The sequence below is a fragment of the Sciurus vulgaris genome, assembly GCF_902686455.1.
Source record: "Sciurus vulgaris genome assembly, chromosome: 1".
Lineage (NCBI taxonomy): Eukaryota > Metazoa > Chordata > Mammalia > Rodentia > Sciuridae > Sciurus > Sciurus vulgaris.
In genome coordinates this window covers 77,674,761-77,702,218 of record NC_136461.1, presented here as the reverse complement: position 1 = coordinate 77,702,218, position 27,458 = coordinate 77,674,761, and the positions used below count along the sequence as shown (strand labels likewise).

General features: G+C 38.5%; 1 protein-coding gene across 7 annotated transcripts in view; it reads right to left on the bottom strand.

Moving 5' to 3' along the window:
• Positions 1–578: 578 nt before the first annotated feature.
• Positions 579–27,458, bottom strand: part of LRRC8D (leucine rich repeat containing 8 VRAC subunit D) — a 122,348-nt gene continuing 95,468 nt past the window's right edge. For 5 of the 7 annotated variants that reach the window (XM_079151078.1, XM_079151082.1, XM_079151081.1 and 2 more), the window contains exons 3-4: positions 26,736–26,862; positions 579–3,541 (exon numbers count right to left, since the gene is read on the bottom strand). In XM_079151078.1, coding sequence (XP_079007204.1) covers positions 963–3,541; positions 26,736–26,850 — 2,694 coding nt within the window. In that variant the 5' untranslated portion in view covers positions 26,851–26,862 and the 3' untranslated portion in view covers positions 579–962. The remainder of the gene's footprint in view (positions 3,542–26,735; positions 26,863–27,458) is intronic. The other 2 variants (XM_079151083.1, XM_079151084.1) reach the window with 1 other exon arrangement.

The window sequence follows — 27,458 nt, the reverse complement described above, 5'->3', positions numbered from 1 at the left end:
AACTCAATGAACTGCGGGTGCTAATTTTTAACCACTACCCCCATCAAAAGAGTAGGAAATTAAGTGATACTTACTTTGTGTTATCTTCCAAATGGTGATATTTGAAAAGTTGCGAATCACTAAGTCACTAAAGTTATTGTGGCTGTAATTACACATTTGTTTTTAAAAAACATTTTTCTGTTTATTGGTAATATTATCGTATCAATACAAAAGTGTCTCATGTAATCAACTCCAGTCCATGGGAAAAAAGTTACTATTAAAGGATGTGTTATTTAAATTTTTCTTGTTATCACTTATTTTTAAGAAAAACAAAAAGGCCCAACAATCTACATCCCTTTACTACATCCCAGGCCTTCAAGAGGGTAAATTCCATAGGGGGTGGATTCTTAGAAGCAGCAGCATTCAGCAAATATTAAAAGAAGTGCTTATTTGAGGTGCTATTTAAATTAAAACAGGAAAGAAATCAGTATTTCAGCAATTCTAAATGTACAGGTTTGGATCCAATGTGTCTTTAGTGATCCGAGTTAAAGCAATATTGCATCAGTTAAACAAAATAAATCACAACACCTCAAAAAAGATAGTATAGAAAGAAAAAGTCAATTTAATCATACTTTAGCAGGCAAGCAATTTGTAAACATTCAGTAGCGGCAGCATCCAAGTTACAAACAATTAAAAAGAACCAAGATTAGTGATTATAATTTTTCCTTCCCTTTCCCCAGAAGAAAAAATTAATTAAAAAAAAAAAAGAGAGAAAAAGAAAAGATTTGGAAATGAATGACTTAAAACACTACAGACATTGAACATTCAATTATGTCTTCTATCAGCCTTCTATGCACCCTCTCGTGTTTTATTTTAAAAGATGTATCTACTCCTAAGATGCATTATCTTGCAATAACTTGTACATGAGCATTTGCAATCTAGGAAGTTGTTCCTGCACATGGATGTGCATGTAATATCTCAGTTTAAATCCCATTTGCAAAGGGAACATTTATGTCTTGATTCAGTGCTTCTTTGACTTCTAGTGGCAGAGTGTCAAAAAGGTGATCTTCCACAGCAAGCCCGCTTTTCTTAAGCATTCGACACTGGCCCAGCTGTGCTGGCAGGCGGTCCAAGCAGTTCCCCTTCAGCTCCAACTGAGTGAGTTGGGAGAGCTGACCAATTTTTTCTGGGAGGGAGGTGATACAGTTCTGCCCCAGATTCAAAGTCCTCAACTTCACACATTTAAACAATTGTTTTGGCAGAATGTCCACTTTGTTCCCAGTAATATGCAAATGCTGCAGGTTCTGAAGCAATCCTATTTCTATGGGAATCATTGAAATGTTGTTGTAGCTTACATCTAAGCATCTGAGTTTCTGTAAACTAAATACTGCCACTGGTAAAGACTCGAGCTTGTTGTTGGAGAAATAAAGTGACTCCAAGTTTTTGACATGGGTAATGGAGGGAGGAATGGTAACAATTTTATTATGCCATAATTTTAAACAAGTCAGTCGTTTTAAATGCTGGAAACTGATGATCTCCTCAATTGTGCGTATGTTATTTGACTTTAAATCCAGTTCCTGTAAATTAGAGAGGCTGAAAATAGCATGTGGAATTCTCTCTAGTTCACAGTTCTGGAGCTCCAGCTCGGCAACATTCATCATTTTCTTAAGGCTGTTCAGTACCAAGAGTTTAGTGCCGTCATTATGAATGACTAACTTTGTAAGATGTGGAGCCACATCTGTAATGTTGGAGGGAACTTTGGTCAAATTGCTCTTCACGTGGAGAATCTTAAGGTGCCGCAACTCTCGGAGAGATTCAAGTCCTATCATCTTGTTGTTTTCTGAGTTCAAATTGCCTATCAAGTACAACTCACGAAGGTTTTTGAGCAAATACACCCAGGCGGGAATTTCAGCCACATCAGTGAACTTCACGTGAAGGCATCTCAAGTGATCGCGCAGAAAGCTAAAAGCAGTCTGTTCAACTTTTGCAGGGCAGTGGCAGAGGTGGAGCTCTTGGAGGTTGGTCATTTGAGAAATCTTAGCAGGAATTTTAGCTTCTGGAATCAGTTCAAGTTTTAGCACATCCAGGTCTGTGAGGTCAAAGACGGCATCTGGCACACCTGACAGCATGAACAAGTGTAGCTCCTGCTTGTCCTGGGCGTTGCGGGACACGTGCTGCCTGAGCTTCTCAAATGTCCACTCATGATTCAGACTGATTTCTCTCAGCTTATTCTCACTGACTTCCGACAAGAACACACCGAAACGCTTGGAATAGAGCTGGTCGTACTGGTCTACCATGTGCAGAAGGAACGCAAAGTCATTTTTGACATCTGGAATGTCACTGAAACTGCTCTCTTCTCTAACTTTTTCAAAAGAATATTCCTTCAAAGGTATCCTGAATAACCAGAAGAGAGTGTAGAGGCAGATAAAACCATAAACACAAATAATGGATATATAACTGATGAGAAGCTTTTTCAACATGTAAGCCATATTGTGGGTGCACTCAAACACCTCATAACCAGTCAGGTGCTCGACTTTTGGCTTGCAGACATGCTCGAAGCTGATTGCGTTGACAAAGTTTGCAGTGTAGCAGAGAATAAAAATGAACTTGGCTGTTTTGATAACTGTTTGGACCACATAGAGTTTATAGATCAAGTCACTGTCTTCTACGTGGGCACGGAATTTCCTCACTTTCTCGAACAGGGCTTTCGCTTGTTCCCCATCTTTTTTATCCAGGATGGTCATGCTGGGCACTTCAATCACGGGCTTTTCGGCTGAGAATTTGAAGCCAGTTTTGTTGATCATTGGGGTGCTGGCACTGGGGCTCCCTTCATCGCTGCTGGTGGACACATGCTTTGGTAAAGTCTGGGCCCCTGTTATCCTCTGCTTGTTTTCCTCTGAGTCTTCACAGGCCGTCTCAGACAGTGCTTTAGTTGTCCAAGGAGATTCAAAGCACTTTCCTAGTATTGAAACAAAATGCTCTACTTTTGAGCATGTTTTGGGATATTTGAACCAAAAGTTGCTACTGACCATGAGAATAATAGTATGTATAAGAGCAAGGTACGGAAAGTACTTAGAATACCAAGGAAGGGCCAGATGGTAACACATCTGATTAATAAATACGTATTGCTGAAAATCCAAGTTTGTTTTCCTGCCCGCTGGATCTCTCTTTTCTTTCTTTTCCTCCTGGTTTGGAACTGTGGAATCTGTGTGAGGATATGTGGCTCTGAGAGGTATGTCAGGTGTCACAGCTGATGTGCCAAAGGAAATGTCATTTGTTGTCCGCCCGTCTTGGTCTTGGTTAGGGGCTGTTTCCATCTTCGGGATTTCGGTGGTGATGTCAGTATTTCCTGGCGATGTGTGTGCCTTTGAATTTACAGGAGATGGCAATACTGGCAAGCAGACCACCTGATCTTTGGTAAGTTGCATGGTTCCTGCAAAGATGGCTACCATCAACATTACAACAGCCAGGTAATCCATAAACACGTCCCACCATGGTTTCAGGATTCGGTAAGTTGGCTGAATGTCATTAAGTGAAGCAACTTCCGCAAGGGTAAACATTCCTAGAAAACAAAAGAGAGAGAGAGAGAGAGAGAGAGAGAGAGAGAGAGAGAGAGAGAGAGAGAGAGAGAGAGAGAGAGAGAGAGAGAGAGAGAGAGAGAGAGAAAAGACATTATTACAGAGATCCACGTGACAATAGTAAATGAGAAAAAAACTCCTATGTCTGCTCCAAACTAAAGTGTTCTCATTCGGGCCCTAACTTTTTATCCAACTTAGGCATAGTAAAAATAAACAAAAAGGAATATATATGAAGCAAATGCTCAATTGTTTATAGCAGTTTCTTTCCTACTGCAAGAGAAGAGGGGAAACAAAACAAGGATTGCATGGTAAGAAATGATTACAGCCTGCACCAAGTCTAGTGATGACTGGACCTGGAAGAGGACAGGAGAGCGGGGCCCATTTGTCATGGACTGGACTGATTTAACATTCAGACTTAAATTCAGGGCAGGGGCGTTGTGGGATGACTTCTATTATATAAGCCCAAACAGGTCTGTGTATACTATTCAACTCTAGACAGCCAGACTTGATCCTGCCACTTACCAAAGGTGTGATTCTCTCAGCCTCGTATTTCCCTTATGCAACTTCTAAGGACTACTGGAAAGGTTAAATTAGGAAAAGACAGCAAATACCCTTAGCATATCCCCTGGTCACAAGTACTTGTTATCTGTTTATATTAGCTCTTATTATTGTGCTGGAAGTGTCCATGGGAAGCTGAAATAAAGGTTCTAGACTTTAAGAGAAGTCATAGAGTACACGCTTGGGATCTATCAACATATATAGCTGAAACTCTGGAATCAAAAAAGATAAACACCACTATCTCATGCCATGAGTTCTTCAGTCCCAATCTAGAAAGCACAAAACAGCACCAAGCCACAGGTTACAAAGAGACTCTTATTTCAAGTGCATGGAGACTACACCTTGCACAGGTTTATTCCTGGTTTTTAAAAAAAAAAAAAGTGATGGCCCACTTAGGACCATGGTTTTAAAGGACCATTTGTGTGGATAACAGAAAATAAAGAAAAAAAAAATACACACACACACACACACATATGCATATAACACTTCTTCCTGCTAGGATTTTTACTTTTCAAATAGTTCTATCAGGTTTTAGAGAGGCTGTTAGGGTTGGAAGATTGAATCAAGAAGTAAATTCTGACAGTGACTATCCTAAGAACATTAGTTATCTTTTACGTTTTGATTATTTTAGCTGGTGTCCCCACCTCTGGTCTTGACCTCCTCTAATCTGTCAATCTTCCACGTTGATGCGGGTCCTTTGGCTAACTCCTTTCTTCCCCATACTCCCTATGCTCTAAATTAGTAACTTCAGTTTCTCTAACAAGCTCTTCCCCTTGAGTTCAACCCCCTCTTGTTTCCTTTTCCTGAAATACTTCCTCCCCCTTTCTACACTAGGTTGTCAGGTGTCTGTTCCCTTTTCCAGGAAGCCTTCCCTGACTCTGGGTCTGAGTCAGAGGCTCCCGCATGACTGTGTACCTCTCCCCATCATGACCCAATCACACTGAACTCTCTGATCTCCTACTGGATTATCAATTCAATAAGAACAGGGACTATGGCCATCTTCCTTCTGTGTCCTATATTTCCAATGCTGGATACATGGCAAGTGCTCAATCAATGAAAGAATGTACAAGATTTTGATCATCACCTTCATCAACATAAAAGTTCCAGGAACACTTGTTAGCTGTCTACATATGATACTGGGTAGAGGAGCATTTTATTAAGCTGAATTCTTTCACTAAAAGGTTTCTTGGAAAAGGGAATAGAAAGGGGGAATAGTTTGAAATAATCAAGATGTAAAAGACAAGTAACCAATGTTCTTTGGATAGTTACTGGCAAAATTCACTTCTTCAATCCTCCAACACAAATAGCCTGACTTTTCTAGAACCTGATACAACTAATGACAACAGAGAGTACAGCAACTCCAACCTCAGGTGAGCTCTTCTCCAGTACACTGTGTACTCTGCCACCCCCCAGAGGTTCTATGCCCCTGCATTTCCTCTAGTCCACTTTCCTTCTGTTGAATTTTATTTACTCTTTAACTCCCAGCCCACCTTTTCCTGAAAATTCCTATTATATTGTTGAATAGTAATCTGTTTCCAGTTGTAAGTTCCTTGTGGACAAGGTGTCTTGTTCACCTTTATATCCACCATGTCCCACTTCCACATAAAAGACATTTAATAATAATGACAATAGTAATAATAGTTATCATTTGTCACCTTCCTTCCACATACTAAGCACTGTCCCAGGAGCTTTACATCCGATACCACCCCTGAGTTTGTAGAGAATGCATTCCTGAAAATGAGTGTATGAAAAGATTAGAGTTTAAGGTTTTAGGGGCAAAGCAAATGGTTCCATTTCCAAATTATTTTAAAACCACCAGAATCCCTAAAATGAAAAAGACAGATAATTCTAAGTGCTGGTGAGGATGTGACAGCAACTAGAACTCAAATACCACTGAGGGAAGTTGTGAATTTACATAACCATGCTGGGAAACCTTGAACATTATCTTCTATAACTGAACATATGCATACTCTATGACCCAGTAACTCCACTGCTAAGTATATACTTGGGAGAAACATGCATACATTCATCATAAGATATGTACAAGAATTCTCATGGTAGCACAATTTGTAATAGCTTCCAACTGGAAGCCATTCAATGTCTACCAGCAGAATGGAAAAACACAATTTGGTATATTTGCACAATGGAAAATTAGAAAGCAATGAGAATGAATGATAAAGCTACATGGGTGTGTTCAGTCTATAAAATGTGATCTGTATACTCAGGTTACGTGCCTTTGCTGTAATGTGTGCTATTACTTCATAAAAAGTATCAAAAAGAAATGCACAAGAAGCCATAGCACAAACAGCTAACCTAGGAATGCACTGTGATGCCAGACCAGACTATGCCTCAGTCCCTCTCCCAAAGCATATCCAGGCTGGCTGGGGTCATGGCCCAGGGAAGCCAGTCCCTTGGTCTGCATCTCCTCTTACATCTTTTTTCCTGGCCTGATAGAAGGAACGTGCTCACTCTCCCTGTACTACAAAGGACTGAAACTGACATGGAGAAGCTGAACACGCACAGATGGAACACAAAAGGAACACTGCCTGAATTCCACCTAACTTCTAGTCCAGACTTTAAATCCCTTCTACAGAGCTGGGGTTGTGGCTCAGGGGTAGAGGGCTTGCCTAGTATGTGTGAGGCACTGGGGTTTGACCCTCAGCACAACATAAAAATATAAAGTTATTGTGTCCATCTACAACTAAAATATATATATATATTTTAATTCCATCTACAGCCAAAACACGTCCTTTCTATCAGTTTATGTTACCCAATGCTATACTTTACATTTGCAAACTGCTTTCTATATAAGCTCTCAATCAATTCTCACAATAACACAGTGATTTTGGCCTTATTTTTGATTAAGAGTATGAGGAAACCTGAGGCACAAGAAGCTTAAATGGCCTCCCTGAGTTAATTAAGTGAAAGCGCTAATAGGATCTTTCATCTCCAAATCTCTTTCTATCCAAAGTCTGTTGTTAGCAAAGACTTGACCACCAAAGGAGGGAACTTCTCACTGGTGTCCTTGGTTCTGATGAGAGAGCAATGGAATTATGCCCTTAAGACAAGCTTTATTGACATTCACTCAAAAGAAAATCACTAGCCACGTGTCAGGCATCATGCAGGAAGAGTGGGGAAGCAGGGATACAGAGTTCTATGAAGTAGTCCTTGCCTTCAAGGGGTTCCTGGTTTAGTGGGGGATGATAAGCTGTGGAACTGTGAGAAACCTGTCCTGACCTGGTCCATACAGAGTCCAGGAGAGGTCTAGGACAAGGCAGGCCAGGTCAGCATGTAGCAATTGGGAGGAATTCACCACAGTGTGTATTTTTTTGATGAGACAGGAAGGAGTAGTGAGACATGGGGAGGTGCGAACAGGAGGGAATGCAATTTTGACAAAAGAAATAATAAGTGCTAAGGCATAGAGATGTGAGAGAGACTATGTGTTATCACATCTTAAGAGTAAGCTAAGATATGGACACCAAGGCATGGACGATGGATGGTCAACTGCAGTCTTGAGGAGCCCAGGCCCGCAAGGCAGGAAGGCGTTACTTTCCTGAAATACTGGCCAGTGACTAGCTTGGATCTTGAACACAGGACTTAAATAAACACGTTTGCTATCCCATTTTAAAACTGGGATCGTGACACAAATCTTTCCTACCTCCCAGGGGTGCTTCAACCAGTAAATGAGTTAAGATGAAGCTGAACTTTGAAAAGTACCTTTTCATACATCTAGTGTGTATGTACAGGACTGCATAAAGTATCTTAAAATACCATTCACCTAACAGCATATTAAGTACTTTACGATCCTTGGGTTACTTTCTAATATGAGCTCAAGTCAGTGAGAGATCTTTGCCTAGTTTTCTGATTCTAGTAACATGGACTTTGATCACCTCAGTAAATCAGGACTGGCTATAAATGTTTACAGAAAATTAGTTTTTTTTTTTTTTTTTTTGACCCGAGTAAAGCACCTTTAGTTTAAGTATTAATTACATTTATTTTTGGGTTATCCTTTGATAGACAGTGTGTGTCTATTGCAAAGGACTTCAAATTATAAGGAAGTGATTTCACATTTCAAGGCTTCTATTTTTCAATAGTGCAGATGAAAACCAGCTAACATTCTTGTAAGCTAACCTTTCTCATGGAAGTCAAGGAACCTCTTTTTTGTGTGCCAGAACTGAAAGGGGAAGTTACTGGACTTCAGATGAACAGAACTAAATCAGAAAAGAACAGGGATTCAATCTAAATTCTTTTACAACTATGATCCTGTTTTCTTATTCAAATATATGGTCAATAGTATCAAAACCAATAAATTAGGTTCAAAAGGTAATAAATCAATAGGCCACATGTCAGGTTCAAAAATTAGAAAGCTGTGATGGTTGGGTAGTCCTGTAAATATACTAAAAAGTATTACTTGTATACTTTAAGTGGGTAAAGTTTACGGTATGTGAATTTTATCTCAAATAAAGTTGCTAAAATGTAGAACTCCTAAATCATCATTTTATTGTGCACACTGCCTTTCAACAGAAAAAGTACAGTGAAAGTAGGTATGGCTGTAGCCTATTGTAGCTATTCATGCTAGACTACAGTCTAATTCAAATATGTGTTAAGGTGATTGCTACATGTTATCATTATTACATAGAACTGGTTTTGGAGAAAAATCTTCAGCATGTACTTATTCCTCATTTATAAAATCTTCACAATAACCTCACAGGGTAATGTATCAGAAACACCCAGTTCAGTTTGGCACAAAATAAGCCTCTGAAGATGGTTACTGAATCTGAATGTAAAAAATAATTTTTAGGAGATAAGCCAGTTTCAGTCTTCAACTAAAGATGATTAGGCCAATTTCTTGAATTCTGACCTAGCATGCAGCACTAAGTACACATTATCATTCTGAAATAAATATCGATGATAAAAATATGCTATTCAGGTACTCAACTGGGAAGATGACAGGGTAACTTAGGTTGCTTTCCAAGCTGCTCTGTGGTGTAAGAACAAGAAAGTGGATAAACAGCTTATCAGTGAGGTGGATGAAAGATTTTACTGGGATTTAACACTAGAGTCTCAGAACCACTTGGGGCTCAGAAGATTGGATACAGTAAAATAAAAGAAGAAAGCCCACTACTGGTGCCAGCAACTGCCTGAGCTGATCTACCACAGGCAAATTGGGGAGAGGGACTAAGAGAACCAGCATTTCAGGTGGCACCTTGGCATGTCTTGATATGAAGAAATCAGAAATCAAGGACATTGCTGAACTGATAGGAGAGTATGCTATACTATATCCTTGTGTGAAAAAGATGCCTCCCAGTTGTTCACAGAGAGCTGAGGCAGGAGCCATATTCCCACCATGCTATGGTGGTGTGCAGCTATGGGAACAAGTCCAAAAGCCCAGACCTGGGAAATCTGAGCTAGATCCAAAAATCAGATCCAGCAGACCTGCCACATGACCCAGAGTGTATCTAGGAGATCAGGAGAAAATCAGGCACAGAGAGTGTTTCACCCAGGGGAATATGGGTCTGAGATCCTGGGTCCCTCCTTCCCATGGAGTCTGGCTGCTGGCAGAACCAGCTGGGGTGGGCCAGGAACTAGTCTGGGCAGGTGGAAGTGACTATGGTTTTGGGGACTGAGCCTGGGAGGGCAGGAAGGATGTGATCCACAGGCTGCGCAGTGGGTGAAGGATTGGCTCCTTCGTTGATGAAGTGGAACCCAGGGGAGACTCCTGAGGTGCAGTCTCCCAGTGTAGATCAGCAGCTGCCGGGCCCTGGAGGAGTGCTGATTTTAAATCTTCAGAAAATTGCCATTCAACTGAAGCACCTGTGACCTACCTGGATCTAAACCCTACCTTTAGGAGCTGTATCTACAGGAACTCTTCTCAGAGAACTCTGCAGAGACTCTACCCTGAGAGTGGATCAGACAACATATTTCAACCTGCGCCACCCCATACTGCTGAGAAGGGAAGTCAAGAATTTTTGAACTCCAACTGGCAACTTGAGGAGCAACACAAAGAGAAAGGGCTTGTTAGCCTGGCTACTACTCTTGTGTGTAATACTAGACAATGAACATATATACTCTCATTGACAATTTTGACCACCACAATGGAAACAATTCCTTAATTTTTCAACAATAACAATTTTTTCCCCTCTCATCTCTCTCTCTCTCTCTCTCTCTGTTTGCTTGTGTGCTGAATGCTGCATGAACATTTATATATATTTGTCTCTCTTTTCTCATTTCTAGTATCTTTTGAAGGTAGTTATTTTTCATGACTGTCTTCTGAGGGCAAGCGTTTTAAATTAGTATATTGTGGTTTTGTATCATTTTTCACTTGTCTATCTCTCTTGATTCTCTTTTTCCTTTCACCAACACACAAATTTTATTGTTTTCTCTTTCACTTAAATTTTTTACTTCTACTTTCTCTCCTCATCCCTCATAATCATCACACCTTACATCTCTTCTGCATTCTCCCTGTTCACCTTTTGAAATAAAGAAAAAAAAAAAAAAAAAAAAAACTTGGCAAAGTTAATGTTTTTACTCTTGACAACTGCTTACCATACCATTTGTTTATTGTGCCAATCAATATTGTATATGTCACAGCAGGATCTAAGTATTTACTCAAATCCTATATAGTGTTTGCATTGGTTGTTGTTATTATGTCTCCCCATAAACTGTGAGGCACTAGAAACCTTCAGGGATATAATAAGGGTTCACAGGGTTGAAAATCTGCAGCCTCATATTCATACTGATAAATAGGTAGACATACAAACAATATGAAAAAAACAAGGGAATAAACAAACCAAAATACCTCAGTGATAGAATCCACTGACACCACAGTGGAGAAAATGTTAGAGGAGTTTAGAAAGTTAACAGTTAAATTCATCTGTGAGGTAAAAGGCAATGTAAGGAGTGAAAAAGGAAAGAATACAGGAAGTGGAAGATCACTTCAATAAAAAGATAGAAATTTTGAAAAAGAACCAAATGGAAATACCTGAAAAGAAGGAATCAATAAACCAAATTAGAAATTCAATGGAAAGCATCACCAGCAGACTAGACCACTTAGAAGACAGAGTAGCAGGCAATGAAGACAAATATATATAATCTTAATAAAACCAGAAAATTTCCCAAACCTTAAGGATGAAATGGAAAATCAAATACAGGAGGCATACAGGACTCCAAATATATAAAATTACAACAGGCACACGTCCAAGGCATATTATTACGAAAATGCCTAACATACAGAATAAGGTTAAAAATTGAAAGGATGTGCAAGCACAAGGCCCTGGGTTCAAATCCCCAGTACTGCAAAAAAAAAAAAAAAAAAAAAAAAAAAAAGAGAGAGAGAGAGAAAGGGTGGTAGAGAAAGACAACAGGTCAGATTTAGAGGTAAACCAATCCAGATCTCAGCTGATTTCTCAGCTCACACTCTAAAAGTCAGGGGGTCTTGGAATAATATGTACCAAGCTATAAAAGAAAAAGGACATCAACCAAGAATACTATACCCAGCAAGATAAAGCTTCAGAACTGAAGATTAATAAACCATTTCTGTGATAAACAAAAGTTAGAATTCACAACTAGGAAGCCTGCACTATACAACGTAGTCAATAAACTATTTCATGAAGAAAAAAAATTGAAAATGAAAATCAGCAGGAGGAACTATACTATAAGAAGTCAATCAAAGGAGCAACTAACACATTAAAAACTAGACATAAATCAATATGACAAATAAAAATCATATCTCAATAATAACATTGAATGTTAAGTGCCTGAACTCATCAATCAAAAGACAAAGGCTGGCAGATTGAATTTAAAAATAAGACCCAATAACATGCTCTCTCTAAAACACTCACCTCATTGGCAAAGATAGCCACAAACTAAAGGTGAAAGATTGGGAAAAACTATCAATCACATGCATCATGTAAATAAGCAGGGTAGGGTTTCTATCCTCAGATAAAGCAAACTTCAAACCAAAGTGAATCAGAAGAGACAAAGAAGGTCAATTCCTTCTGCTTAAGGGAATTACACAACAATAAACAACAACTGTAAATATTTATGCCCAAACAATGGAGCATTACATACATCAAACAAACTCTTCTCAACATCAAGAATCAAATAAATCATGGCACAATAATACTCAGAACTTTAACATGCCTCTCCCATCACTGGATAGATCTTCCCAACAAAAAATACAATTAGTAATTTAGACTTAACAGAGATATATAAAATATTTCATCCATTAATGACTGAATACACTTTCTTCTCAGCAGCACACAGATCATTTTCTAAAGTAGACCATATCTTGGGCCTCAAAGCAACTCTTAAAGAAAAAAAAAAAGATAATAATATCATACATTCTATCAGCTCATAAAGAAATTAAATTAGAAATCAAAGATAAAAAAAGAAGCTACTCTAACAACTGAAAATTAAATAATTCACTATCGAATAATGAATGGACAGCAGAAGAAATCAGTGGTGAAATAAAAAAAAAAACACTTAGAGGTAAATGAGAATAGTGATACAAGATATTAAAATCTCTGGGACACTGTGAAGGCAGTTCTAAGAGGAAAGTTCATAGCATCTAGCTCATTCATTAAAACAATAGAAAGATGCCAAATAAATAATCTAATAGTACATCTCAAGTTCCTAGAAAAAGAAGAACAAATCAACACCCAAAGCGGTAGAAGACAGGAAATAATTAAAACCAGAGCCAAAATCAATGAAATTGAAATTTTAAAAAAAGTTAAAAAAAAAATTCAATGAAACAAAAAGTTGGTTCTCTGAAAAAATAAACAAAATTGATAAACTGTTAGCCAAGCTAAGCAAAAGAGGGGAAAGACTAATAAAACTCATGATGAAAAAGGAAATATCACCACAGATACTTCTGAACTAGAGGATAATAAGAAATAAGAAACTATTTGGAAAATTTATACTCCAATAAATTAGAAAATCTTGGAAGATGTTGACAAATTTCTAGAGACATATGACCTACTCAAATAGAACCAGGAGGGTATAGAAAATTTAAATAGACTAATTTCAAGAAATGAAATTAAAGATGCCATTCAAAGCCTACCAACAAAGAAAAGTCCAAGACCAGATGAATTCTTAGCTGAGGCTTTCTCAGACCTTTAAAGAAGAACTAATACCAATCCTCCACAAATTATTCCATGAAATAGAAAAGGAGGGAAATCTTCCAAACTCATTCTATAAAGCTAGTATTACCCTGATACCACACATGACAAAGACACATCAAGGAAAGAAAACTTCAGATCAATAGCCTTGATGAACATGAATGCAAAAATTCTTAATAAAATAATGGCAAAGTGGGCTGGGGAGATAGCTCAGCTGGTAGAGTGCTTGCCTTGCAAGCACAAGGCCCTGAGTTAGATCCCCAGTACTAAAAAAAAAAAAAAAAAGGCAAAAAAATATTTTACAAACTGGCAAATTACATACAAAAACACACTAAAAAGATAGTGCACCATGATCAAGTAGGTTTCATTCCAGGGATGTGAGACTGGTTCAACATATGGAAATCAATAAATGTAATTTACCATGTAAATAGACTTAAGGACAAGAATCACAAATTATTGCAATAGATGCAGAAAAAGCATTTGACAAAATACAGCATCCATTCATGTTTAAAACACTAGAAAAACTAGGGACGGTGGGAATATAACTCAACATTATAAAAGCTGTATATGACACACCCAGGCCAACATCATTCTAAATGGAGAAAAACTGAAAGCATCCCTCTAAAAACTGAAACAAGATAAAGATGCTCTTTCCCCACTTCTATTCAACATAGTTCTTGAAACTCTAGCCAGAGCAATTAGGCAAAAGAAAGAAATCAAAGGGATACAAATAGAAAAAGAAGAGTTTGAATTGTCTCTATCTGCTGATGACATGATACAAAATTAACACCCATAAGAATCAGTTGCATTCCTATACATGAATGATGAAGCAACTGAAAGAGAAATCAGGAAAACTGTCCCATTCACAGTAGCCTCAAAAAAAAAATTGTTTTTTTTGTTATCAATCTAATGAGAGGTGAAGGACCTCTACAATGAAAATTAAAGAACACTAAAAAAAGAAATTGAAGAAGACCTTAGAAGATGGAAAGATCTCCCATATTCTTGGATAGGCAGAACTAATATTGTCAAAATGGCCATACTACCAAAAGCATTATACAGGTTTAATTCAATTTCTACTAAAATCCCAATGACATTCTTCAAAGAAACAGAAAAAGCAGTCATGAAATTCATTTGAAAAAATAAGAGGCCCAGAATAGCCAAAGGAATCCTTAGTGAGAAAAGTGAAGCAGGAGGCATCACAATACCAGACCTTAAAGGATATTACAGAGCTACAGTAACAAAAACAGCAATGGTATTAGCACCAAAACAGGCATGAAGACCAATGGAATAGAAGATACAGAGACAAACCCACATAAATACAGATATCTCATACTAGACAAAGGTGCCAAAAACATACAATGGAGAAAAGATAGCCTCTTCAACAAATGGTGCTGGGGAAACTGGAAATCCACATGTAGTAGAATGAAATTTAACCCCTCTCTCTCACCCTGCACACCACTCGATTCAAAGTGGATCAAAGACTTAGGTACTAAACCAGAACCTCTGCATACACTAGAAGAAAACGTAAGCCCAACACGACACTGATATGTGGATGCTAACTCACAACAAGGAGGTGGTGAGGGTGTGGAGAATAGAGGTTTAGGGGTATTAGACAAAGGGGAACCAAGGGAAGGGAGTGGGGAGAGGAACAGAAAAGACAGTAAAATAAACCTGGCATACCTTTCCTATGTATGTATATAGATGCCCTAAGTAGAGTAAGATGTACTCCATATATGTATAGATACATCAGGATAGATTTTATTGTCATGTATAACTAAAAAGAACCAAAAAAAATTAAAAATTTGTTATTCGATATCACATAGTTTTTTTTAAAAAAACATGTAAATATAAATTACTTATACTAGATTGGGCACAACTGTGATGCCCCAGAGACCTGAATTCAAAAATTTTGCTCTTTGTTCACATTTGTTAAGTGTACTAGGTAACTACGTACACACTGGAAAACACACATTAATTAGATTTCTACTGCCAATCAGCAAGATTCTAGTATCAAACAGAAAAATATGATAACCTAAATTGAAACTTTAAATATTAGGTCCACTAGCACTAAGAAGTTCTTTAATATGCCTATTAAAATAAGTTAGTCGAGTAGCTTTGAAATAATATTTAAAGAAAAGAGTTCAATGTGTAAGGAAGCAAATGGCTTTCTTAACCAATCCAATACTTAATTTTTCATGTAGGTATGAATTTCTGACCCACCAAATACTAAATTTCATTTTCTCTTTACAGTGTTCTGAAGACCACTGTTGTCCCTTGGGAGGGCAAATGGGAGACTATTCAAGAGATCCAGTGAGGGCCAAATTCTCAAATCCTTCACTGAAGTGAGTTAAAGGAAAAATAGTTAACGTTTATGAAGGAATGATAAACCATACTGTCACCACAAATAACCCTCTCCCAACACTCAATATACACGTAAGCATGTATGTGGAGGTACGAAGACTCACAATACACTCAAGTGAGATAGTAAAAATTCATACAATTAAAGAAAATAATACCTGGAATGGTGGTGTATGCCTATAATTCCAGGTACTCAGAGGTTGAGGCAGATCCGAGGATCACAAGTTAAGGCAAGCCTCAGCAACTTACCAAGACCCTGTATCAGAATATAAGACAAGTTTTTAAAAAGGGCTGGGGGGACGCCTAAATTAATAACAACAACAACAAAAAAAAAACCTCTTGGGGGGCAGCACTGGGGATAGAACCCAGGGCCTTGCATATGTTAGGCAAGTACTCTACCAGTAAACTACATCCCTAGCCCAAAGAAACACTTCTTAAATAGAACCTACTATTATGTGATTTCACACTGAGCAAAATTCACCCATTTTGTGAACCACTAAAAACTTTTTATAAATCCATCTAACACCCGGAAGAAGAGTTCTGAAGAAAATTTAGAACTCGTGAAATATAAAAAGAACTTTACACAAAGAATATTTTAGTACCTCTTTAGTAGTTTCTCCCAAGAGCAATGCTATTCTCAGAGAAAATTTGCTTCAAAGCTAAGGAACAAAACTCTAAATACTTGTTAATGGATCTAAGGCAAAGTAGTTTAGGAATTAATAAAAAGTGTTAATATGCTACTGTGAACTTCTGGCCTTTTGTTCTAGCTCTCACTCCTAAAAACCCAAGCTCATGTGTGAGAGCTTAAAGAGGAGATCTTACTCATGGAACAGAAGAAAGGAGGCTCCAAGTCCATGCTTACCCGTTTTTTACTGACAGGACCCAGAGTTCCTCAATAGACCGTCACTCGCATACCCTAAATTACAAACTCAGGACAACAGAATATCACAAATGCTTTAGTTCCTACAGGCCCCACTTAGTTTAACACCCTCCACTAGAAACTTTATTTCATTTAACAAACATTTACAGAGTGTTTGTTATGTGCCAGATACAGTTCCTGGGGATTAAACTGGGGAATAACTTGAAACCAGAGGTGCCCTTGCTGAGAACACATCCTACAGGAAACATAAAACGGGCAGGGGATAATGGCAAAAATCTGACTGGCCCCTACAACAGATTTTAGCAGCTACCTGTCTTTAACTAAAGCTCCAGAGAACGCTGGCCCAAGCCTTGAGTGAAGCATGTGTTCAAACCTTCACAATCCTAACTTTATCCAGTTTACGATGTAGCCAGTGGGATTAAGGAGAGAGCCTTGCTTACATCTTTAAATTCCCTTCTTTTACCTGTAAGATGGGCATCTTGGACTAAAATTGACAATTTTATTCTTCTGTTTACTTATCTTGAGTATATTTTCCTGGAGTTTGCGTGGTACATGCCTGAAACCAAGCTAAGGAAAACATGCTAGAATGGAGTTCCTCAACATCCTAAGCAGCTTTCCATGGTCCCAGAGGCTTATCTCTGGGACAGAGAGCCCCTCTGTTTAATACAGGGGTGCTCTGGACTTGGACAGCTGGGAGCCTGTCAGTCCTTACTCCTGTTGTGGTGAAGACTGCTGCAAAGCACCCAAGTACATACAAGTGCTTATCCTGTGAGCCCTCAAAAATTTCTCAAAGGTAGTATGAGGTAAAGATATTGGTACAAATTCTAATTCTTCCTATCCAAGGTAGCTGATTTAGTTGAGAGGGTTGCATAGTCTATGCATAGTCAAATAATGGCTGCTCCTGAAGCTGGCACAACCCTTACGCTGTCTTCCTTTCTTCCTCATCTGGGACTGAATTCCTCCCCTACAGGGAAGGTAGTTTCTTTAATCTGCATGTCCTCAGGGCAATGCACAGGCTAGAACTTAAAAAATAAAGGTCACTATTAATTATCCCGAAGTAAAAATGATCAGCTCTGATTGGCATTTTTTCAATGCCCAGATGGACAGCACATTATAGCTCTTTGTAACAGGTTATTAGGAACCTAACTCATTCCAATAAACCAAATATCAGGCAGTTTTGGCTCATATTTAAACATTCTACAGGGACAAAAAGACAAAGGTGAGTGTGGGCATATCCTTACTAGGAGTGAAGATCAAGATCTCATTCCTGATGGAGGGCAGGTATGAAGCCAGCTGATTCAGAGGCTTAGAACTTGGTCTTATCTCACAGCAGGTAACAGAAAAGGCCAGGGACAAAGGAGCTCCAGAGAGGGAGTCTCCTTGAGTTTATGAAGGTGCCAGAGCCTCAGGTCTTCTTGTCCTACATGAGGTTTTCTTCCCTTCTGCAGAGGGAATGGGGCTGGGATTGCTACTGAGGCTGATCCTGGAGTTAGCAGTGAATGCCACATCTCACTGTGTGTGCACAGGTCACTGGAGCTAATGAGCAAAACAGAATACCATGTCAAAGTGTAGTAGTGTCTAGGCACACGGCAAACATTCAATAAAAATTAGTTGCTGTTAATATTCACCATATTGAATAAGATGTTTTATATGAAGAATCCTATAAAAATTCATCTTTACCACTTGGTACTAAGATAAGCATCTTTCAAGATTAACTTATGCAAAGAACCATGGAACTTAGTTGTTCCTCACTTGACTTTGGCTTCTATAAATTCGTCTAAATTTTATACAGGCATCATAAGCTCTGATTCTTAGTCTAAGTCTTCATTTAATTATTCATTTACTCATGTTTCCTCTGGCCAAGAAGCACATACTATATATACACTCAAGGTTAAAGCTACACAAATTGCTGAAGAAAATTTGGTGATCAAATTCAGCCATACTTTCTCTCTCACAGTGTAAAATGTAGGGTAAGGAAATACCCATCTAGTTGGATACATAAATCAAACTGTCAACTGTGAAGAGCTGCCAAGAAGAGGAATGGGCAGAGGCAGATGTGTCATGCAGCAAAAAGCAGCTTATGCACCAGCACGCCACCTTTGCACAGGGCCCTCCCAAGGCTGGCACTACTTCTGTATCTCTATTTGCTCTTTTTCTTAGAGTTCCCCAAATTTCATAAATTTCTGATCCCAGAGAGCATGGACCATTCCCTGATTGCATGGTAAGCTGGAAGTGGACAATGAGGAGTTTTCTTCAGTCAAGAAGATCAGGGAGGACAAGTGAGGTATGAATACAGAGCCAGAGCCCAGGGCTTGGAGAGTGAGATGATGCAGAGCCCTAGAAGGCTAGTTTGAGATCATCAAACTAAGGGTAGTGGGGCAAGACAAGGATGAGGTTTTTTGCTGGAGACAGGTGAAAATCAGATTTGTGTATCTTTATCAAAAGAATACTCCGGGCCTAGTGTACAGGTTAGTGGAAGAGGATAAGAGCTCAGGAAGGCAGTTTTTGCATCACTCTGGTTAAGTGACATGTGGTAGTTACGACCAGGCTGTGAGTGACAGGGAAGTGAGCAAGACTTATAAGAGTAGAAGCAAGTCTTATAAGAAGGGGAAAAAAAGGGGGGGGGGGGGGCAGGACTTAACAATGGATTGCATGGAGAAGTCAAGAAGGAAAAGGTGTCAAGTGTGACTCCCAGATTTCTTTTAATTCTCCATTTCATTGTTCCACTATTTGTGCTTTCACTCTGATTTGCAAGGTTTAGTTGTTAATTGATTTTTTCACATGCATTCAAATCTTTTTTGAAAAGTAGGCAGATTATATGAAATAAAAAGAAATATAAGCCCTCCTATGCTTGAACAAAAAATAGACCATGAAATCTATAAGCTTTAGTTGGAACTATGGTGTGTTATCAATGTATAGGTAATTGATAACTATTCTTTTGCAAACATATCTGGAGTGAAGCACACGTTGAAAACCAAAAATACTTAATTTTGCCTTTACCTTTATTTAAAAAATACAACACTGCGTGGAAAATAGTCAAAAGGGGTCTCCTTGCCTTATGTGTTAGTCCGCTTTTCCTTGCTATGGCCAAAATACCTGATGAGAATAATTTTGAAGACGATTATTTTATTCTAGGTCTGTGGTTTCATAGGTTTCAGTTCATGGTCAGTGAACCCTATTGCTCTGGGTCTGAAGAGAGGAAGAACATCATGGTGGAAGGGTGTGGTGGAGAAAGTTGCTCAGTTTGTGGCAGCTAGGAAACAGTGAGAACAAGGAACCAGGGACAAGACACAGCCCAAGGCCATACCCCGCCAGTGACCTACTTCATCCAGCCACGTTCCACCGGTTTACCCAATTGTCTATTAAAATCATTAATCCATCAAATGGATTAATCTACTGATTAAGAATACAGCTCTCACAATCTAATCATTTCACCCCTGAATATTCCTATGTTGCCTAACACAAGTTTTTTGGGGAATGTTAACGATCCAAACCATAATACTTGGGTTTGATCCCCAGCACCACACCTAAAAAAAAAAAAAAAAAAAAAAAAAAAAAATGCTACCTTGTACTATTTTCCCAGAGTTAAATAGTTTTGCTTTATCAGAAAGTAAATATTCAAAATGATCCATAAAGATCTTCATGAAGTTTCCAAAGCAGCAACTCATCTAAAATAAGTAACAACATTCTGAATTAGGAATTACATTTGTCATATTTTGTACCTTCCTACCACAAGAAGGAAGAAGGTTTAGGAGTTTTTTTAATTCATTTTTTATTTTTTAAATAAACCATATGCTGCTTAACTCTGGTTCAGTATTATAACTCCACTAATTCTTTATAACTGGGAGAAGTGTTATGTAATGTCTTGACTATGGCTCACCATTAAAACTCCACTAGTTCATATAATTTGGGGACAGGGAAATGACCATTAATTCCAGCACAACTTATCTAGTGAAAGGCTTCCTGCTAAATGTCCTCTCAGAACTGCTTCCCTGGATTATTTGTAAATTTTCACAAGAGCTACAGAAATACATGCTAAGTACTTAAAAACAAGATTAAATATGAAAAACTGTGTCTTTGTTTTATCAAATCCTTTGAAATAGGACAAAAGTAATATCAAGTTTACTGATTTATCACTAATTCTAAATCAGGCTCTATTTCTGTTACTTTAAAAGGTCAACCAGTTGGGGAAATTTTTAGTTATTTTTAAGATATTTTCTAATGTTAATAATGAATTCCACCACAACAGAGATTATTCTGTTGAAGGTCATTAATGATTTTTTAAGAGTTTGGGTTGGCTTTAATTTGTGCATTAATTGACTGATTTATGCCTTTACTCTCTTAAAGTGTCTTCCTGGTTTTCTTGATTTTTCTATTCTTTCTTTTCTTTATTGATTTCTTTTCCTCTCAAAGCCTTCATGACCCCTTTATTTTCCTATCGCCACCACATTCCGAATTCTGGATTTTCTTCATGGGTTTCTTCTTCTTCCCCCATAGATGTTTCTGGTCTAAATTCAATTACAGGGAGCCCTTGGCATGAGAACATTCAATATGTATGCTTTATTACACCCGTGTTTTAATCCATTTCACTGATAAGAAAAACAGAGACCCGAGATCACCCAGTGAGGGATGTCAGATATCGCCTATTCTCATTTTTCAGATGAATTCATAAAAGGCAAGTGAAACTCCTTACACCACATTCTTTGTATTATGTGAACAATTTAAAATTGAAATTCTATTTTAAGTTAGCTCAACGAGAGACTCTAGGCTACCTACGTATAAATTATGCTATTTGTTGATTATCTTGTATAGGTTTAGAGTATTTGGTTTTATCCTCATTCTACATCCTTATAGCTTTGCCGCCTCCTTCACTGCCCTACATCTTGGCTATCATTTACTTATGGAGTATAAACTCATTTTAATATTAGCCTGAAAAAAAAAAAAAAAAACCAGTGAAGAATGAAACTATGCTGCTTTTCCCTGTCTCCCTAGATAAAATAATGAAAGTATTTTATGTGTATGTGTATGTTGCTTGTTTCACTAGTTTTCTAGTTATTCCAGGTACTGTTAGCCTGAACAACTATAGGCTTTAACTGTGGAATTCTTAAGGTATTATGGTTTGGATCTTTAATGTCCCCTGAAAAACTTATGTGTTAGGAAATGCAGGAATGATCAGATGTGAGATGGTTAATAATCTGAATGGATCACTGGTTGGTATCTGTATATAGGTGGGTGTGGCTGGAGAAGGTACACCAGTGGGTGGGTGGTGGTGCTCTTGGGGACTACATCTTGTCCCTGGCTCCTTGCTCTCTCCTTGCTTCCCAGCTGCCAAGAGCCGAGCAGCTTTCCTCCTCCACACCCTTCTGCCATGATGTTCTTCCTTACCTCAGCCCTAGAGCAGTGGAGTTGGCTGACCATGGATTGACCCCTCTGAAACCTTGCGCCCCAAATTAACTTCTCCTCCTCTAAGTTGTTCTCAGATATTTTGGTTAGTGACAGCTGACTAACACACTGAGGTTTTGTACATGCTAGGCAAGCACTCTGCTATCGAGGGCTATCCGACCCTCAAGGCAACATTCTGAAAAACTGTTTTGCATACTCATACCTATACTTAAGCACCTGCTATTTTAATACTAGAGGTAATAATTAAGCTTCCCAGCTCATTTCACGTCATGGTCTATAGATGAAAGGACTATACTTACTCACACTCTGAGGTAAACTGAGGAGGGGTAAGCACAATCAGACCCCTCTCAAATTAACCAATATTTTTGACATGTGAAACCCATTCCTGGTATATCCATTGAGAATCCCAGTCCAACATATCAGAAATTTGACATAAACTAAGGTCTAAATCTTATAGTAACAAAATTTACCCATCTGAGATGTAACAATTTTTAGAGTGACTAAACGTTACCTTGATTTTTCCTCATAAAAGCACAAGACTGTAAATAAAACATTGTAACTAAGAAACAGGTTACTTGTTTGTGTAACTTTATACACATCACACATTAGCACTACAATTGTAATAACATCAAATGTCATGATGGACCAGTATCATTTAGACAGAGACTGCTAATGCTAAGAGATATGAGACTCAGGGTGACTGTTCATTCATCAATTCATCTCAGATGTTACACACTATGCTAGATATTAGGTATTTTTGGTTGAAAATAATTAATCTTGCCCCATCACAGACTTCACAAAACCTTTGTCATTGAAGCTATCGAGCCTCACAAAAGGTTCACAAATGTTTTACTTAGGTAATAAATGAGATGCCAGCTGTATATAGATTGCAGAGAGAGAGAGAGACACAGAGAGAGACAGAGAGAGAAAGAGAGAGAGAGAGAGAGAGAGAGAGAGAGAAAGGACTTTGCCCTCCCAGAGCTTAAATCATCTGTCCATGCTTACGTTAAATGTTCTGGAAGAGATGGAGCAAGGACCACTACATTCTGCCCAGAATTATTTAAATAATCATACTATTTAAAATGATAGTAAAGCATATGAATGTCAAGAAAACTGCGGTAAGTGAAACCAGGAATATATAATAAAGATACAACTTACTGTCCAAACTGGAAAACTTTTGAGAATAACAGACAAGGCGAGATGTCGGGATAAGGTATAAACAGGGACTCTTTCAAACAAACAAACAAACAAACAAACAAACCCAGGTATTACTAGCAGTCACATGGGCTAGAAATACCTGATGCCATATGTAAAGGGAATGTATAAGCGCAAGTCTAGATTTTTTTTAAGTCATACAATCTGTAGATACATGATACCTTAGATATTTTACACTGTAGCCCATTCCAGGTGGTGGATTACTTTGACATTTTATTGTGGTTGTAGTATGTTGCATACGATTATTTGAATTAAAAAATGATGAAATGTAAGCCATCTAAACAGCATTTCCCAAATATGTATACATGTATGTGTATGTATTAATGTTTTCTATGTATGTAGAAAGAGAGAGCATTCCTTGTGCATGAAATGGAAAACAGCTGAAGCTGCCCACCCTGGAGGATGCCCTGTGCCATGGGCTGAGAGGATTTGCATTTTGCCCACTTTGTATTCATTCTGTTACTAATGTGCCAGGGCAAACTGGCTAGGAAATTAACCCAAATTATGCAACACACTGATAGAAGAGGCTTATTTACACTCCTCAGAAGAACACAAGATGGTGGAAATGGAATGATAACTCTTCTACTTAGAGAATAGTCAAAACTTTTTTCCAGAAAAATTTTTTTAATATGGTGATAAAAATGACTCTAAAAATTGTTATGAGTATAAAAATATGGGCAAAGACATAAGCGGAGAGTGTAGAGAGAAATTCCATGCTCCAAGTCTACATATACTCATGTATCTGGTACCACTAATTTTCACCACAAATGCATGGTTGAGGACAAGAGCTACAAGGGGAAGGAAAAAAGAAGCACTGAATCCTATTAACTACAAATGTTAACTGCAGAAACTTTCAGAGTAGTCTAGATGTGTTTGAAAATAAAAACAAAGACCTCATTTCTTCCCATGTTGACTTTTTAATCAAAATAATTTTTCATTTTTGTGATAAGGACCACTAAAGTATCTCCCGAAAACCACTCTCCTTTTCTACTTTTTGGTAACTGCTGCCACCACACAGTTCAGTTGGGTGTGCACCAATGCCCTTGTACAGGTAACTATCCCCAGTCTCATTCCCAGCCAGTTATGATCATGCAGGGAAGATGGACCAAAGGATGTGAGAAGTTCAAGTTCAACTTCCTGGTAACCTTCCAAAAGACAAGGTTATTTGTGTTGGCCTTTCTTTTCTCTTTTTCCTGCTGGTTTGAAATGGGGAGAGTAGGCACAGCCTTGGAGCCCACGTGTGAAGTGTGGCAGGGCTTTTCTGCCAGACTTTGGCTGCTCATACCTACCCTATTCTGAGAAAAGGAAATAAACATCTAACTTACTTAAGCCATTCTGTTTGGGAGAGTCTTCATTATACTAGTGCAGCTAGTATCCTAACTAATAAAATCTGACTACTAAAAATGCTTCTTAAATAAAAGTATCTAGAAATAAAAAGATCTGGACACACTTTACAGCCAATCCTTAACTAGAATTCTAGTATTTTAACAAATACTACTGAAAGACTTGAGTAGAGATCTCAACATAAAAGGGTTTTATACTAATAAATAATAAAACCCCAATAATTTATACACTATAATGTGTTATAAATTAGTACAATATTAAAATATATTAAAATAAGCATAAAATGACATTATAATAACTATAAAAAAGTCCACAGAATAAGACCAGTGAGAAACAAAATTGCACTGGAAATTAAGGAGATGATTTTATTCAGCCTGTTGCAAAAAAAAAAAAAAAAAAAGTCATTAATGAGGGCTGTCTTAAAGGAAGAGTGGGGACCAGAGACCTAGCATTTTATAGAGGCAGGTAAACAGGAGTCACCTGTGTCTCAGTCAGGAGAAATGATGGAGATGGGTCTTGTCTTAGAAAAGCAAGGTGGTGGTTTGTGGTTTTGCAGAACACAAAGAGGGGGTAAATTTTAAAAAAATTTAAAGAAGGATGTGGGTGGGGGATTTTCCAGGAGTAGGGTTCAGGGAAACTGACACTGTCAGATGAAAATTAGAAAACTTTGAAGGATTTTAACAAGAGGGGCAATGAGATCAGTGGTTCATTTTAGAAAGAACTCTGTCCAGAGTGTAGAAGTGGGACAGGAGAGAGGAAAGACTACAGATAGGTTCCTAGTCAAGAGAGTCAAGGAGATTTCCAGGTAAACTCAATTTTTCAGTTTCTTTGGGTGGGGTGGGGTGGAGGGGAACTGGGATTGAACCCAGGGAGGCTTAACCACTGAGCCACAGCACCAGTCCTTTTAAAAATTTTATTCACGGGGCTGGGGAGATAGCTCAGTCAGTAGAGTGCTTGCCTTGTAAGCACAAGGCTCTAGGTTCGATCCCCAGCACCCAAAAAAAAAAAAATTTTTTTTATTCACAAGACAGGGTCTTGCTGAGTTGCTTAGCGCCTTGCTAATCTGCTGAGGCTGGGATTACAGACGTGCACCACCACAATTGGCAATTTTTCAGTTTTGATAATGAGGATTGATGTAATAATTTTTTTAAGTAGAGATAGTCGATCTGAATCTGAAGAGAAGGCTCTGGGATAGAATTTGATTTATGACTAATCAGTGTATGGAAAGTGAGATCACCCAAAGAGAGAACACACAAGAAACTAGGAAGAGAGGCTTGTCCTGGGAGCCACAGCAGGGAAGCACTCCAGGAACAGAGTGGTGAGCAGCAACCCCTATCACAAACTAGTCTTGCAGTCAGGAGTAAAAGTGCCTGCCAGAAGCCACCTGAGACTCCTGAAGAACTCTTTCAGTGAAGCCTGGATCATAACATGCAAAGATCAAGTGAGAAAGTGAATACTGAATATTCATTTCTCAAAACCTGCCTGGGGAGAGAAAGGCTAGGACAACAGCAGGAGGAAGGAAGGACTGATGGAAGAATATACTTTTAAGGATGGGAAAGGAGTAGGGAAGTAGAAGTTGAAAATAGCAGGGTGAGGCCAAGCACAGTGGGGTATACCTGTAATCCCACGCTGAAGATTGAAAGTTTGAGGCCAGCCTTAGCAACTTGGATCCTTTCTCTAAATTTAAAAAAGCAGGTGGGGGGGTGGGATGGCTGACAATATAGCCAAGTGGTCGTGTGACCCTGGATCAATTCTTAATACCAACACCACCACCAAAAAAAAAAAAAAAAAGAGAGAGAGATGTTTTTTTGCATGAAGCAAGTTGAATACTATCAATATTTCCACTAGGACCTTCAACTCACATATATAGGATGCTTACTATTCACACCTTCAGAAGACAATTAAGACCAAGGAATTCCAATTCTGATAGAAGTTCTTAGTTTGGATATATAGTGTTTGCTTTTCGCTTCAGTAAGTTGGTGAACATTAACCTTGCTAGCCACTACCTAACTCAGTCAGTCCTAAAATTTAATAGGGTCCTTTCTGGGGAAAGACTAAAGGAAAAAAAGATACCTTGCAAAACAATTCCACATCCCATGTAATTCACCCCACCCACACGACATAGCCCCTGGCCCAGGGGTGAGCAGCTCTGGATATTAAGTTAGGCAAACAGGCCTAACTTTCTCACTAGAGAAACTCCCTGGGAAGGTTAAACATTCAAAGAACTCAAGTCAGATCATACTGAAAGGAAGGTGGGAAAAGAAACAGTGATTTATTGCTATGGAGAGTGTCAGTGTTTACCTAAGTAGCTCCATTTACTTCTAATTTCCTTGGCCACAGTATGGAGAGGGAAGGGGAGGGGAGGTGCAGAGTATGCTGGTGTCCTCACAGGGCAGTCTTCGGCTGTGCCTTCCATTCAACACCCGGGCTCCGAAAACATGCAGGGAAGGCGGGAAGAAAATTATCTCTATTGAGGAACCCAGCACCCACATACTTGGCTCATTAAATTGTCCGCCTGAGCAGTAGGATTATAGTTTCAGTTTTACTGAGAGGAAACTGGGGGATAGAGAGTTTGAGTAATTTGCCAAAAAGTCATATGGCTAATGTATGGTGAACCAGGATTCACTCCAGACCTGACTGACTACTAAACCCACAGTTGCCCTGTTCTCTCGCTTTAAATCAGAGATTAGCACAAATTAAATTAAATCCCCCAGTTTATAAATTTTAGATGAAATTTTAAAGCAAGGGAGACAACGTGTTAGGTTCAAAGGCTACCTCAGGACACCAGGAACAAAGTTTAAAAAATGAAGCTACAACTTACTACCTAACTGCTATTTAATGACAACATCACTTCACACCTTTATCATCAGTCTGATTTTTTGAAAGCACTTTCACTGAGTCCAAGGCACCTGATCTCTACCAAATACTGAGAGACAAAGAAATAATGTGAACTTCATTTTATAGCCAAGAAACAGCTGCAACAAGGAGATGGCAGAACAGAGATTACAAATGGAAAGAGACCTC